We start from the raw sequence: 15,672 nt of genomic DNA on the forward strand, positions 1-15,672 counted from the left end.
AGGGCCTGTGTCAAAATCTGAATGCAGAACCTCTCAACTTTGTGGCAAAATTGCTCACCAATACAACACCGTGCTGCCCAGTTGTGTTTTGATTCACCTGAAGTATTAAAAAAAAATTTGAATTACATTAGGTATTTCTCGTTCTGTCATTTTTATTTACAAATATCAGCCTTTTTTTAATATATATGGTCAACGTTACCCAAAACATTTGGTACAACTGCAAAACAATAATATTTCTATCATAAGTCTGCCGTTTCAAATATAACAGTGCTTACTTTCCATCTGAAGGTATTAATCACATCAATATTATTGCGATTGTACCACTGCGTCATACTGAAAGGTTTCACTCCTAACTCTGAGGTTAAAACCTCTAAGCATGACGCAGTGCAGTTCTAAAGAAATACCCACTTGAAGCTACAAGCACATTAATACAATACGTATCTCATAAACTTGTGGCATGAGAGATTGTTGCAAAAGCAGAATTTCATGAGTTGTGGCTCTTGTTACATCCTCCCTAACCATTTTGAAAAACAACCATAATACATCGGAAGGTTGGTTTCTTGAGAAATGTTTCCTGTTCTGCTGTCATCGAGCAAATGCAGCAGAAAGCATTTTTTGTTGTTGTTGTAAATACCCAGTATACATCTTCTTGCATTGTTTTGGGGCATGGATGTCTTCAGAGGACCTCTGCACATGCTCGTATTCATTCTTCACTTTGTGTACAAATAATTGCTTTGCATGTCGTGTCCGTGCCGTGCGAAGCTTGCTAGATGCTATTCAGTTATTATGCCCCAGGAAATTAATTTGTCGATTGGGTGCAAGTGTTGGGACGGAAACTTTTCAAGTTTGAGGACTCCTATCAAAAGCAGATCCCCCTTCTACATGACAAACTGCCAATAGTTTTGCCGGCGGTCTGTCATTGAAATTTTACGTCGGCCAGTGGACGCCCAGGGCCACCGCCCCATGAAGCCATCCCTGCCCCGTTCCCCTCCTCGATGCATGCTCCATGCACACGTGTATGTATATGAGTATGCATCATACGTGGTGAGGCCCAAGACGCAGGACCGAGAAAGCTCTGCGATGCTTGCGCAGCAGCAAGCGGATCTTGTCATCATCAGAGTCCGGGTCCAGGGGCTTGTTGTACTCCTCGTCCTCCACCTCATTGTCCGAGGCCTCGCCTGCCTGCCCCGCGTTGGTCTGCGTGGAGCTTGGCTCCGACGCGCTTTTCTTCCTCCACTTGGTGCGGCGGTTTTGGAACCAAACCTCCAGAGAAAAGGGCCGCATAAGTCGGAACGGTTTTGTCATCGGTGTCATACTTTGTCGATCATGGCCCATATTTACACACTTGCAAAACCACACCCAGCACAGCCCGTCTAGTTTATTTGAGTGATTACTGAAATCACTCATTTGAATAAACGTTTACAGATCGAAAGCAAATGAATCAGCATCAGATAAAAAGTTCACCTTGACTTGAGATTCAGTCATGCCGAGAGAATAAGCCAGTCTGGCCCGCTCCGGCCCGGCCAAATACTTGGTCTGCTCAAAGGTCTTCTCCAGAGCAAAGATCTGATGCCCACTGAAGGTCGGCCTGGTGTGCTTCTTCCGACCCGACATTTCCCCCAGGGGACCACCTGAAAACACCCAAAAACTCGACCTATCACCATTCATGTTCCCGCCATACAAAGGAAAAAGACAAGCGTTTCATTTAATTCAAATCACCAGTGAGTGAGTTGAAGGCAAATTATATTACCCCTCTCCAAAAAACAAACCCTAAACATAAAAATCAACATCTGTTTTACTTCAGAATGTCAGATTGTCCCACATTTACTTAGCGCATCTCCATACACTGCACTGCTAATAATAGCTCTGGTCAACCAATACTTGTGTATTTTTAAATCAGAGATGCAATTGAACTTTTTTTTTTTTTTTGGTGCAGATTCTGAAACTGCCGTCTATTTTTTTTCTCTCACACAACAGGTTCACAGGTCAGTGTGACCTGCTCTGATGTTTCATCATCAAAAAATATCACATTACGCAAAGATTTAATATTAACAGCAAAAATTAAAAAAACAAGGCAAGTAGACGAAGTTTACCAGTAATTCTTTTTTCTTCCCTCGATTTTCGAAATGGGTCAATTTAATCTGCAAAATAACAGGAGGGATAATAATAAGAATAATAATAACATGTAATTATGAATTAAAGTGTTAGGTTCAATAACGGGTGGATTTTTTTCTGAAACGTGATAGCTATAAATTACAACACATGGTAAAATCTGTATTGCGCAAGCTTTTCAAGGTCAAACAAAAAATTTGAAAATATCTACAAAATCTTACGAGCTGGAAAAACAACTTTTGAAATCAGCATCTAAAATGCATTTCAGGACACATAACGCCATCTCTGATTCAAATTTGCAATTGACAAATGTAGTTATTTTTGTTTTTCCTTTTTTTTCTTTGACTTGTTTTGGATCCCAGGTCAGCTCGAGCCGCGCTTCGGTGCAAAACAGTCAAGCTGATTGCCAGTCAATCACAAGGCACACTTATGGAATCTTCACTGAATCGAAATCAAGTCTTTGGGATACTCTTTGATCGGTGATATGATTTGCGACAAAAAACAAATGTTGATCAAATCGAATCATTTTTTAAACCTTTCTTACAATATTGTAATAGTTGTGAGAGGCACAAAGTAAAAACAAAAATCGAATCAAGATTACATATCTGCAATCAAGTTGGGATATGCTTGTTCTTTGTCAGCTAATATATTTCTTTTGACCAGGCACTTTTTGTCTAAAAGCATTGTTTGGACTCACTGTTGGCACACTCCTGCTTGTCTCCTCTCCAGTCGCAGCCGCTCTCGGCCCAGCAGCTCAAGCCGCGACCCTTCATGGGATACTCGGCGCCGGTCTTGGCCAAACCGTTCAAGGTCGAGTTGTAGTCTCGGCCGTAATACATAGACGTGCTGGAGACGGGTGGGCCGAAACCCCCCACGGTGGAGTAGCCGGAGAGTAGGCTGTTGGTGGTGCCCACGGAGCCCACCCCCACCACGGAGCGGCTCAGAATGTCACTGATGCCATGCGGGGTCCCCGGTGGCAACTGACTGCTGAGGCCCGTGTTGAGCTTGTAGAAAGAATTTGGTACCGAGTACTGACAGACTGGCGCCTTGATCTCGCCGGTAAACTGGTTGAGGCTGTTGTTGAACAGGAAAGAACTTTGGATGTTTGGATCCATGGGATGGCTTGGTCTCAGTTAACTCTGGTAAGATCCGGTCAGGACCTCCTTGACGACCTACTGCACAAACAGGCAAGGTTTGGTGTAATGCTCTCCTGTGAGGTCCAAATGCCGACTGATGAGATCAACGGTTGGCCCTCACCTCTCGGAAACCATAGTGAGTCAGACCGTAGGTCCACGCGCTATGAGATGCCGCCCCAAACTGATGCAGCTCCCCTCACATACTATCATAAGCCGCATCTGGACAAGCACATTGATAACGACAGACCACATTCTGACGCGGCGTGGGATTGGTCATCGCCATTGGTTGGTTGGCGAGAGGAGGGCCTGTAATTGGACGGCTGTAGATTAATGACATTTTGAACAGGTAGAGTGGGATCAAGTAGATTTTTCTTGATGTCCTGACGTGCTTGACTAAGGGTGACGCGGGGTGCGGAGGGATTGTAGGGGAACATTTGAGCCTTGTTTTGCCTCTCGGGAAATGTATTTTACATCGGGCTGTTTTTGGATGACTTTAACGTGCACTGCTCTGCAGAATAAACACACAGTACAGAATATCCTTCTACAGTATACCGTTACACTCTTGTCCAGTCCATCTTCATGTAGGTAAGCTATTATACATTTGTTGTTGCGCTAGTGTGTTTCAAATGTTCAAATGCACGAACGAGTGTGACAAACTGACAACTTATGTGAAATGTATTTAAGCTAATGGGGGTTCACAGAGGTGCTGTGGGAGTGCTGTCAAGCTTGCCTGGCTAGACTCAACGATATTTGGAAAACAATACATTGTAACATCTTCCAAGTTTAACGGGAGACGTTTTTCAGGAAACTCGCGTTTATTCACAACAAAGCACAGGCGCTGGGTGGCATAGTGGCACGATGAAACACAGCGATCTCTGTCTCTGTCTCTCTTGAAGTGTTTCGCCTTCGACAATTCATAAACAGAGCTATTCACAGAACATGACGTCTGTCACAACTCCTCCACTCCACAGCAACACATATCAATAAACCATCCATAACCCAGTTCATTCATTTAACGGTAAAATGATCATTGATCACAAGCCAGTCGGCAGCTAGCGAAAGATTAATTAAATTAACTTATGCTACGGGACTGAACTGAGATCTTGTGAATCTCGATTCAACCAACAATGTTTTTATGATTTTTTTTTAAAGAATTTTTTATTTTTTTTGCTTGACATCCAAATTGTAGGACCATTGCACTGCATCCATTTGAACTTCCATTGAAACGGCATTTTTCACATATATTACATGCGTGCGTGCATGCACACCGTCACGCAATGCATGATGGTTCCGGACTGAAGTGGACTCTCAAATCGCACACTCGGATAAAATGTACAGTACACGGCAAATATTTCTGAAAGAAAAAAGTGGCGCGACGCTGACAAAGTACAAATAAAGCCGCTAGTACACACAATATAAACGAAAATCGCTTGTCACAAAGGACAAGAAAAACAATTGACGATGAATACAAAATAACTTATCAAAACCAAAATAACGACAACTAGAAAACAGAAAGCAAAATAAATAAATAAAACAGAACACGAAGAACGGGAAAAACGGAGCAAGTTCAGGAACGTAGACAATTGCACTTAAACAATGGCTTTGAGGATTAGCAAGGCAAATTATTCGACAGGGAGTTGTCGGCAGGAGCGTCGTTCAAGGTGCGCAGCTGAAGGGAAATGCCCACCGCTCAGCTGGACCTCAAAGCGAAATCAGACCGATCATAACACACAAACGCAGTCAAAGTGTACTTTGAGGTCTCATTCGTTGGGGCCACTAAGAGAGAGAAAAAAAAAGGAAATCATTTTCAAGATAAGATATTCAGAAAATGGGTGGCAGCTGACAAACAGCTCAGGCTACAAGCTCTCTTTCCTATCTTCTGTCATAACTGTTCTCACTTGATAAGATAAGAAAACCTTTATTAGTCTCGCAATGGAGAAATTCCCAATTCACAGCAGCAAAGTTATGAAAGGAAGAAGTAGAACAACAAAATATAGGAGCTGCTGGAAAGGCAGCCACTCTCGCGGCGCCATTTTGAAGTCAAAATAACAAAAATAACACAACACAACACATAGGGCGGGGCGGCCCGGTAGTCCAGTGGTTAGCGCGTCGACTTCACAGTGCAGAGGTACCGGGTTCGATTCCAGCTCCGGCCTCCCTGTGTGGAGTTTGCATGTTCTCCCCGGGCCTGCGTGGGGTTTCTCCGGGTACTCCGGTTTCCTCCCACATTCCAAAAACATGCATGGCAGGCTGATTGATCACTCAAAAATTGTCCCTAGGTGTGAGTGAGGGCGTGCATGGTTGTTCGTCTCTGTGTGCCCTGCGATTGGCTGGCAACCGGTTCAGGGTGTCCCCCGCCTACTGCCCGGAGACGGCTGGGATAGGCTCCAGCAACCCCCGCGACCCTAGTGAGGATGGAGCGGTTCGGAAGATGAATGAATGAATGAATGAACACATAGGGCACAGACAGTCGTGCAATCTTCACCACTTTTCTGCATACACTTTGTTGTCTGAAGCAGTTCTAGATGAAAGAGGAGAGGATCAAAGTGTCCTTTCAGCAGTGGATCAGAGATGCTGCACATTGTCAGCTGTAAAGTAACAAATAAAAAGACATCACACAAGCAAACGTTCAAATGCTTTCCTTGAAAAGCAAAGCCTCGACTCTGTACCCCTGTCCTTGAGCAAGGCACCTCCTTTCACCTCTTAGCGTTATGGTATAATATTGTGTATTTCTGTGCTGGCGGTGTTCGACCGAAAAGATTAAAGTGAATGGAAACATTAAAAACAAGGAATAAACGTTGTAATCTACCCTGTTGTACATGTGATTTTTAGGATTACAGTAAAAGAAATGCATCTTTGAAAACAATCATTACCCACATGAAGTGTTCGTTGTATTCAAATGTCAGACAGGAGCACAGAAACGAGAAGAACGCAAATGCTGCACAACCCCAAAAGTTTATACGGAATCCAGTTGCATAGATCCAGCCATGGCATCACGAGGTTTTATGGAGGGGGGCGGGGGAGGGGGGGGGGGGGTGAATGAATGCAGAGTGCAAGCACAGCATTTCACAAGAAGCTAGCAAAGACTGATTTGTGTAAAAGTATAAAGTCAGCACTAGAATTGTACACTGCAAATATACTGGTTTTGTTTCAACTACTTCAGTGCTAGGTTAACACAGGCAAATCTTTATGCATCCACACTACTCTTTGTTAGAATGACATTTATGTTGTGTTCAACTTCCAATACTGTAGTGTGCTACACAACAAATTGCAGAGATACAGTACTTGAGTCAGACTCGACTTGCTATTTTCAGGACTTGAACCTCCTTGCCAAAAAGTTTGGAATGACTTGATTTGGGACTTGAGATTGTTCGAACCGTTTGTTTCCTATGGCATTTCTGTCTACCATAGTCATGCCCCTTGCTCAATTTCAAAACAAAGTTAACCAATGTGAACTTTGAAAGTCGCTCTCATGCACCTCAACATAGATGCCAATGACTGAATGCAAAAGAAGTGAAGTGGCGTGTTGCAACAAGTTGATTGTTGGGAGAAAATCTTTGGATTCAAAGGGAAAGGGCAAAAAAACTCACAAGTTATTGAAAAGAACAGATGTTTTGAAAGCATAAACAAAAATATTTGGTTTTATTTATTTCAACACTTTTTAAAGTATATGATTTTGTAATATTGAATTAGGATTTTTATATAAATAATATATACAATTGGGATCCTTAAGAGCTTTAGTGTGAATTGAAACATGTATTACTGTACTCCAAGAATAAAGGTGCATCAAAGTCAGTGATGTTGAATTTTTCACCTACCAAAGGCCGTCATATATCATATTACATATGCATATTATCTATATATCACCTTCATTTTTGCACTTTTGGGGAGAAAATATTTTTGTGTTTATCCCTTTTTTGAACAAAAAAAACCCCCAATGATGGTTTATATGGCACAAAGGGCATGAAAACTTTAGATTAATTATTGAAAAGTACTCAGGTGTAGTAAGTATTCCCCAAAAATATTGTTTAAATTTTGTCCACACTTTTATAACACGGACGATTTTTAGTCCTTATGAGCTTTAGTTTGATATTTTCCATGTCATTACTCCAAAAATAAAATTGCCTCATAATCAGTAATATTCTGAATTGTTTACCTACCAAAGGCCTCAATATAATCATCTCAATAATTCCACTCCTAAAGTTTTTTGTTCGGAAATATGACAGATTTTGTTTATCAATGCAATGCAAAGCAATGTCAAAATATTCATCTAGAACAAGAGTCTTAGATTTATTGCAATACTTTGTTTGGTCGATGTTTATATCAACTTGTGTTTGTTTATTTGCCTTTGTGGTACATTGTATTCATTGTGTATGTATGGAATAGCGCCATTTTTCTGAAACATTTATTTATTTTGTGCATGCAACACTGTTTTTTTTCTTTTCTACCCCCCCCACCCCCCAATTTTGCTGCTGTAGACTGCAAATTTCCCCAGTGTGGGACAAATAAAGGTTATATTATCTTATTTCTTGGGTAGTGGATTGCATTTGTTTTCCCCTTTCATTTGAACATTTTGTTAGTTTACTCGTTTTACCATTGATGGAATTGCTTGTTTTATTTTTTTTGTTACCTATCCAAGATCTACAAAAAAAGAGGTTTCTTCAAAGTATGGTTGTTTCAGCAATACATAGGTCATAATTTGAAATCAGATCCTGCAAGAAACGCAAAAGAAGTTTGCTGGAACAAAATTAGTGAGAAAGGGGAGTGGGATTTAATAAGATTTTCAGGCATTATTCTTTCTCCTTATTGGATGTGGAACATTTCCTTATGAAGTATGAGATGAAATCAACTACGTAATAGTTGATCCCTTTGTGTATTATTGTCAAATATTACTTGAAATAACTGCAGACAACAATTGTGCATGATCCTTTGATTTAAAAGGACTCATCCAGTGCTTTGCAGAATCCATCTGTTTACCCGAAATAGTCATGTGACTCCAGTTATGAGTTAGTCGCAGCGACAGTGAATGCCTCCAGCAGTTTGTAATTTTCCAACTGCAACCCAGTTTTCATTCACGGCCTTCTTCCTGTCATATGATGTCATCTGCCAGCCAATCAAAATGAAGAGGCGGGGCCCCGCAGCCACGCTTTCAGTTTCGACTCACTTCGCGCCATGTGACAGACCGTAGACGTAAACAGTTTGTGGCCCATGTGTTTCACTCATTTCTCATTATTCACATCATGAAAGTCATTTTCTATGCTGCAATAATGTGTAGCAGTATAGCTTCAGATACGACCTCTATTCGTTTGCGAAGACAATGTAAATATACCCACTTGTCCACACTGGGATCTTCCTGGGGAAGAAGGTAATTTCCCAAAATTTCCACATCTCGTAGTCCCTCCCCTTCCTGCAGAGTATGTTGGTTTATCAAGTCACATGCACTCGTGTTATATATATATATGCACCTTGCAAACATTCACCTTCATCAAAGCAGGTGAGCTGCGCTTGTTCTTCAAACTTCTTCGCTCAGATGACAACTACATGATGGCAAGGAGGACGACTGGTGAGTTTTCTATTTACACTTAACTGCTTTATACTTACAAAATACTGTATATATTTATATAGAAGTATACAGAAGTCCCTCCTTCTGTACTCTAAAAACCCTTCTCAGTTTGATGCAGTACAGTAACAATAATTAACATATTTTTAAAGAATATATTTTTGACAATGTCAGTCAAAAACAAGCATAATATATTCATGTAGTACGAAGCCCCGAATGTGGCATGCAGAAAAACGAGACATATTTGTAGTGAGACAATGGCAGCAGAAGAGGACCTGCCCTCTTTCCTCAAGACAAGGACTATACCAAATAGTGTCATCGAAGATGAAGATGATTCTTTCTCATGAGGACAAAAGTATCTCGTTCGGATGAGAAACTTTCTCGCCCTAACGAGAAGCATATTTATTTTGTGTCATTTTGGGGTCTCTGTAATGTAGGCAGTTTTTTGTGTTGAACATAATAAGGTGCAGCTAAAGTTGTGACCAGTGAGTAAATCCGTTTCAATTCCAAGCGGTGACTCTCAGTTACAAATAAAAAATAGCAGAACAATCTTATCATCATGAAGTGCTGCATCTGTAAAATGTCATTTAAAAAATAGGACTTGGATTTAGCCATACTCTCTTGAAACAAGAGAGAACCTTTTTCGCTTCCTTCTTATTGTTGACAAGTACTTTTTATGAAGAAAGTTTTTGGAAGTGAAACCTTTATTGCATCAATCATCTTAGACAATTTTACGTTGCAGATGATAAATCAAGGGATTCGAGAACCTGTGGTTTCCTTTGCCTCGGTCCAATGATGTTCCATCACCGAGCCGTAGGAGACAGGATCCACCTGAGTCACGGGTGTCGGCATGCAAAGAGGGCAAAAGGAACCTTCAGAGATGGCCTGGTGTTCAGCAACCGCCCCGTGAGGGTCAATGAGCGGATTCGGTTGCGGATCGAGAAAGTCAATGGCAGATGGCACGGAGCCTTGCGAGTGGGTTTCACCAACGTGAATCCAGATTCCCGTAATCTACCACTGCCCAAAATGGCCATCCCCGACCTCACTTGCACCCCCGGGCACTGGGCTGCTATCTTGGATGAGACGTTCTGCAAGGCAGGAACAGAGCTGCAATTCTGGCGGTCGTCCAAAGGCAGCTTGTATGTTACAAATAACATCCTCGATGAGCACAGGCTACTGCCCAAAGAAATCAACGTCAGAGGGCCTCTGTGGGCCATGATTGACCTTTATGGACAGACATGCTCCATTGTCCTCTTGGGTAGGTTTCATGTTTGCTGTATGCCTGAAGGTAGCTCAAGGGTGTCCAAACTCTTTTCTTCCGAGGGCCGCGTCCAGAAAAGTGGAGATCAAGGGAGTGAGAGATGAGAACAGATTTCTTTTTCTCTTCTCCTCCCTTGCATTTTTGGACACCCCGGGTGCAGCTGTTTTGAATGAGCCACCTTGTTCATGATCACCCCCTCCATTTTGCGACAGGTTCTGTGATACGCGGAGGATTTTTCAACAGGAAGTCATGTAAGATGTCGGGAGTGCCGCTCTCACCTGCTTCAGAGCCAGGCTCCTTGGCGACTGATGATTCCTCCCATCTCAACTGGCCGGTGACAACAGGTATAGAAGCCAGTCTTAAAAAAAAAAGCAAGTGACATACTTGTTCCACAACTGCTTTCTTTTAATGGTGCTTCCTGTCTCTTGATGACAGATGCAGAAGAACAGATGATCTGTGTGGTGTGCCTGGACAGACAAGCCCAAAATCCTCTGCCTTGTGGCCACTGTTGCTTGTGTTTGAAGTGCTCTTTCAAAATCTTTAATTCTTTTGGGACATGCCCCCTGTGCCGGCAGAGCATGGGGACGCCAATGATAAATTGGGTGGCTGCCCCTTAGAGACAGTCTCTTAACGCGCCGTCTTGTTCTGTAAATTCTGTGATTTGATGTTGTATTTCTTAAACATGAACAAAATACATTCTGATTTTGATCAATAATACAAATACCTGCAGGGTTATCTGTGTACTATTGTTTTAGTCGCTTGGTTTTGTTTTTGAGTGGAAGGCAGAGCTTTGTTTGCACTGTTAATTCTCAGGCATGCAATGTATGTATGTACAGTATGTATTTATGTATGTATGTAAATATACACCTGAAATATAAAATGAAGCTCTTTGTCCATATATTTCTCTTGGTGAGTTTAACAGCGGTTCCCGCAAGATAACACGGTGGAACCTTCACGGTTGAACACAGTCCATTCATGGACACTGTTGGATGTTTGATGTCAAGTTTATTCATATTTCTAAATCATTTTTCCGATAGAAAATAAATGGAATGAAGCTGAGCCACAGTTCAAGTGCAGCAATGATGAAACCTTACAAATATGTTTTAATGAAGACTAATATTTTTAATGGACATACAATAGAATGGACTCCAGTTACCTGCTATCCTAATGAGGACAAGACCTATCGAAAACGTATGGATTGATAATAATATCGATGATAATAAATGGGGAAGGTTTAAGTTTATCAAAGAGCCCAACAAATTTTAACCATCTGTTACGCTAGCGTAAAAAGAAATTATTGCCTTTATAATGCAAAATGAAAGTCGCTGAGAGTCTAATAGGGCCGACTTGGTCATTTCGCTAGTTTTCCTGGAGGCCGAAGTATGACGTCATGAAATGTTATGTTCTGAAGTGGACATTTTTCGCAACGCATGTAAGAAACATTCTGATGACTAACCCAACATGGAGAATCGGGACAATAAACATGGGACGGTACACCAAAACGGGAAACGGGAAATGATGCACAACACTTTGATAATAATTACAAAACTATTTAAGATATCCTTTATTTGTCCCACACTGGGGAAATTTACAGCCTCCAGCAGCAAGAATGTAGATGTAAATTTAGTCATAGATGGAGATTTATAAAGTGTTAGCCTTTGTTTTGGGTTTATATGAGAAAAATGGAAAATTTTAGATAGACATTGAGGCGGCTTAAACAAACCGGTCCTTGAATATACTGTATATGTTCTATTTTTGATTAGACCTCTCACCCTTTTTTAATGAATGTTTTTATTTAGCATCGTTTTTTTTTGCTTTTATAATGTCCAATACAGTGCATGTTGATTGTGTGCTCAGTTTGTTTTTGAATCTTATGTTTTATGGAAAATACTTCGTTGTGTTTTTTTTTTTATTAATAAAGAGTTTCAACAAATATACATTATGACGTCACCTTTCTCTTCTTATCTGGAAGGATGAAAGGTTTTATGGCGTTGGGCGACATCTATTGGATTTGAAGTCATACTGCAGTAATAGAAAAACAAACTCCAAGGTGGTGCAGTTTCACAGAAAAAGAAGACACGTGAGTCAGAGTACAGCTCTTCTCATTTGCTTTGATACATTTCTCAGATCAGAATTGAATTCCTCAAAACTACTTGTTCACTGTCCACATCAATGTGTCACTTGTGCACTTCCCCAAAATAACGTTCTCATTTCTGTGAACACGTTTCAAATGCTTTGCTACATTCATGCAAAGGATGATGTACACTTTTCTGTTGTTTCCTTCATTATCAGTTGGTTGTGTCATGTTGATCTATAATGAATTTCAGTTAAATTGTCTCAGACCCCACAATATTTGGGCATCAGTTTGTCATATAAGTCTCTACATGGAAAATGGTTGAAGTTTGTCATATGCCAAGCATGTTTTGATACATTTCCATTAGATTTTATTTTCACGTCTTGTGGTTTTCTAATGAAGGGACATGTCTGAAGCACTTTCTCAAACAATGTTCAACCTTTTTTTTTTTTTTTTTACATTATTCAGAGCAAGTGAAAATAGTTGTGATGTGGATGAGAATTTTTGTGCCTCAAAAGTCAGGAACATATGGCGTCAGAAGCCTGCACTGTCATTTCTACAGCGTTGCATGTACTCCATGCAAAGAAAAAAAAAAGATCTGACAAATATCCTAAAACGACTGAAAAAATAGATAAAAACGCCCATAATTATAAACACGCTGTTTTGTTTTCATCTCACCAGTACACTCTTCAAATCAGCAGACACTCATGCAGTCGGTCACATACTACAGCGATCAATGCAAATGACATTTGCAAAACCCCTGTTTTAGGAAATAGCACTTGCTCGACTTTCTTGCCAGGCTTTTTTATGTAAGGGATAATTTCGAAAACAAAACATTCAGATAAATCCACAAAAGTTTTCATGATTACCTTGAGGTCTACAGGGAAAGTAAACCAATCTAGACACTTACCAAGCACTGCACGACATTGATCAATACGGTAGCATATCAATCAACAATGAAAATCTGAAAAAAAGAGTACCGGTAGTTTAAAAAAAAAATTACTACTGCTAAATGTAGACAAATAAAAAACAATTACTCTATGAAGTACATTCACTTCAAGCAACTCTGAAGAAAAAAAAAATAAAGCAACAACAACGCTGTAACTTTAATCATTATAGCTCTTACGTCAGGTCTGTGTTGTCAATTCAGAACATGTGTGCAATGTGGTGGATGTCATTATCCAATTTGTTCATTTGTGTAATCATTGGCAAGCCAAAGACTTTGTAATGGAAAGGAAGTAACCTCACAATCCTTATCTGTGTCTAAGGTGTGAAAATGTGTGTCGAGTTTTCCAAATCGCTGTGAGGAATGTTTTGCACAAGTGTGAAGCTGAGTCTGTGCTTGCTGTTGAACAACTCTGAGCAGGTGTTATGCTCCTCGGGTATAAAGATCTGTTGATTGTGTGAAAACTTTCATTTTAGCTGGGAAACAACTGTCAAAACAAACAAACAAAACTAACTCGTCCATGCACAATGGCGCAAAGACTTGTCATTGTGATGGCACTGGCATGTTCAGTGACACAAATATTTATTTACCTTTGAGAGGTGAGCAAAGGATTTGAGAAACTTGCATATCGGTCTTTCTCTAATTATTTTCATGTTATATTTAATAGGAGCTTTCCCCTGGTCAGCAAAACAACTAAAAAGGATTGTACAGTCAACATGGTTTAATGGTTTACTGGGAACTTTACTCGGGAGCTTTGGGCGGTTGCACAAATACAGATGATCTTCTTTGATGAGGCGAGCAAAAGAAAGCGGTGAGGCCTTCATGTTTGGCTTGACTGTAAATGCAGTTCTGGAACACCAAAAGAAAACAGTGACACCTCCCTGAGGCCCTGCAGAACTCGTGTGTGGGCATGCATTGTTTCCATTGAGTGAGGAGTTCATCATGATAAGCCTTCCTTCAATATACACACAAAAATGCCGAAACGTTGCAGGTGAGAACACAGTAACATGCTGACATTTACCGACCAGTTCTTTTAGCAAGAATACCCAACTGCCTTCCGGTGGTGGGAAGCAACACACTACAAATACTTCACTACTGTATTTAATAAATAAGCTTGTCTTCTAAATTTGAGATACCACAAAGAGTGGTCACAACACTTAATAGAAAAAAAAAGTACAGTAATAGCCCCTTCATCGCAGGATTTGCGTTCCAGACAACAACTGCAATAAGTGAAATCAGCGATATGGAAATCCACTTGTGAAATACCCACTAAGGTTATTTTACAGCATTTATGGCATTGATTGTGGCTTGAAACACACTTTAAAATAATACAAACACATTCAAAAACATGCAATATATTGAGAGAGAGCAAAAAGAGCAATGATTAGACAAAAATATTGTAATAGTATTGCAGCAGTGTCCCGATCCCCGTGTTTACAGTAAAACTAACAAACTTATCTCACAGTGTACAACAAGAATCATGCCCAAACATTAACTGAGAGCCGTTGCTTTTTTTTTTTAATGTGCGCAGGATGGGGAGGATTGAGGCATTCAATGATCACTTCCTATTCTCGTCAGAAAAAATGACATGTATGTTGAAATATTTTCTATTTCCTCTTGTCAAATTCACACATGACCAAACACAACAGTGTCCCGCCGCCTTGTGGTCAAAAGTGGAACTAGACCCCAAAATAAAGAACAAAATGGAGTTATAATTGGGCAAACAAAATCTGCAAAATGAATGATTGTTAAAAACACGTCAGCGCATCAAAATGACACAAGTTTGTCAACCAGGGCTCACAAATGAAGAATAAAAACCACCAAGAGGCTGTAGAAAAGAATGAAGAGATAGTAGTAAGTGTTCTACATGTTACATAAGAAAATGCTACCGAGTATCACATTAAACAAAAGACCCGCAGATAAGACAAAACAGTATATGAGGTATGCGTTTTAATTTTTCCACGTAGAACAGCTATTTTCTACTATTAACCATACCGGAAAAGGTTAGTCCTGCCATGAAAATGCTAATTTTTAGAATAATGGATTTTTGTCCCCGCTACAAAGATCTGTATTGCTACTTAAGAACTGAATCTTTCACAACTTTTGTCACCTCTACTTCCTTCTTTCTTCAGCCATAGAGAGCGTTTTGACGTCATGCATCACAGTGCGGTTCTCTCGCTTCACTGAGGCACAACGGAAGAGGCTCCAGAGAGTGGTCAACGTTCTTAACGTCCTGCTGCCTGAGAAGAGCTGTGGCAGTCGCAGGTGGCAACAGCCATTCGCTCCCAATCCCCTCTTTGACCCAATGCCGCCTGGCAGGCACTACCGGCCCATCAGGACCGGAACAAACAGACTCAGAGATAGCGTCATACAACCCACCAATGCGCTGAGCTCACAATAAAACCAACACGAATCCAAAACACTTTTACACTGTACATATAAAATGTGTGCCTTATTGCTATTTGCACTACAGACAGTCCTTTTATTCTTCAAATACAAACTTGGAGTTGCACCGTACAATGACAGTAAAGGCATTCTGTTCTATTCTGTGCCTTATTCAAATGTGGCACATTATATATACGA

The 15,672-nt window shown here is 40.6% G+C and overlaps 2 protein-coding genes across 4 annotated transcripts; one reads left to right on the forward strand and one right to left on the reverse strand.

Moving 5' to 3' along the window:
- Positions 1-954: 954 nt before the first annotated feature.
- Positions 955-3,227, reverse strand: nkx6-3 (NK6 homeobox 3). The gene is made up of 3 exons (XM_086112159.1): positions 2,810-3,227; positions 1,465-1,631; positions 955-1,263 (listed from the first exon to the last, which is right to left on the reverse strand). Exons 1-3 carry the CDS (start codon positions 3,225-3,227, stop codon positions 1,036-1,038), a joined length of 813 nt encoding a protein of 270 aa, XP_085968285.1. The 3' UTR covers positions 955-1,035.
- Positions 3,228-8,447: 5,220 nt separating this feature from the next.
- Positions 8,448-10,942, forward strand: LOC147205037 (E3 ubiquitin-protein ligase NEURL3). 3 transcript variants are annotated; one of them, XM_086111613.1, is made up of 5 exons: positions 8,448-8,613; positions 8,740-8,811; positions 9,551-10,066; positions 10,282-10,413; positions 10,505-10,942. In XM_086111613.1, the coding sequence occupies exons 2-5, from the start codon at positions 8,790-8,792 to the stop codon at positions 10,684-10,686; spliced, it is 852 nt and encodes a 283-aa protein (XP_085967739.1). In that variant the 5' UTR covers positions 8,448-8,613; positions 8,740-8,789; the 3' UTR covers positions 10,687-10,942. The 3 variants fall into 3 exon arrangements, with proteins under 3 accessions (XP_085967739.1, XP_085967740.1, XP_085967738.1); XM_086111614.1 differs by having other exon boundaries at positions 8,743-8,811; XM_086111612.1 differs by lacking the exon at positions 8,448-8,613 and having other exon boundaries at positions 8,653-8,811.
- Positions 10,943-15,672: the final 4,730 nt, after the last annotated feature.

Source organism: Hippocampus guttulatus, chromosome 5 (genome assembly GCF_054856545.1).
Source record: "Hippocampus guttulatus isolate MCC_2025c chromosome 5, RoL_Hgut_1.0, whole genome shotgun sequence".
Taxonomy (NCBI): Eukaryota; Metazoa; Chordata; class Actinopteri; order Syngnathiformes; family Syngnathidae; genus Hippocampus; species Hippocampus guttulatus.

Excerpts from the sequence above, each read along its gene's own strand:
- nkx6-3 (XM_086112159.1), bottom strand. The coding sequence starts at position 3,227 with ATGGATCCAAACATCCAAAGTTCTTTCCTGTTCAACAACAGCCTCAAC. Across the intron at positions 1,632-2,809 it reads CAAGCAGGAGTGTGCCAACA|GTGGTCCCCTGGGGGAAATG; the intron begins GTGAGTCCAAAC and ends GGGTGTTTTCAG. Across the intron at positions 1,264-1,464 it reads TGACTGAATCTCAAGTCAAG|GTTTGGTTCCAAAACCGCCG; the intron begins GTGAACTTTTTA and ends TTTTCTCTGGAG.
- LOC147205037 (XM_086111612.1), top strand. The coding sequence starts at position 8,685 with ATGCACTCGTGTTATATATATATATGCACCTTGCAAACATTCACCTTC. Across the intron at positions 8,812-9,550 it reads GATGGCAAGGAGGACGACTG|ATGATAAATCAAGGGATTCG; the intron begins GTGAGTTTTCTA and ends TTTACGTTGCAG. Across the intron at positions 10,414-10,504 it reads CAACTGGCCGGTGACAACAG|ATGCAGAAGAACAGATGATC; the intron begins GTATAGAAGCCA and ends TCTTGATGACAG.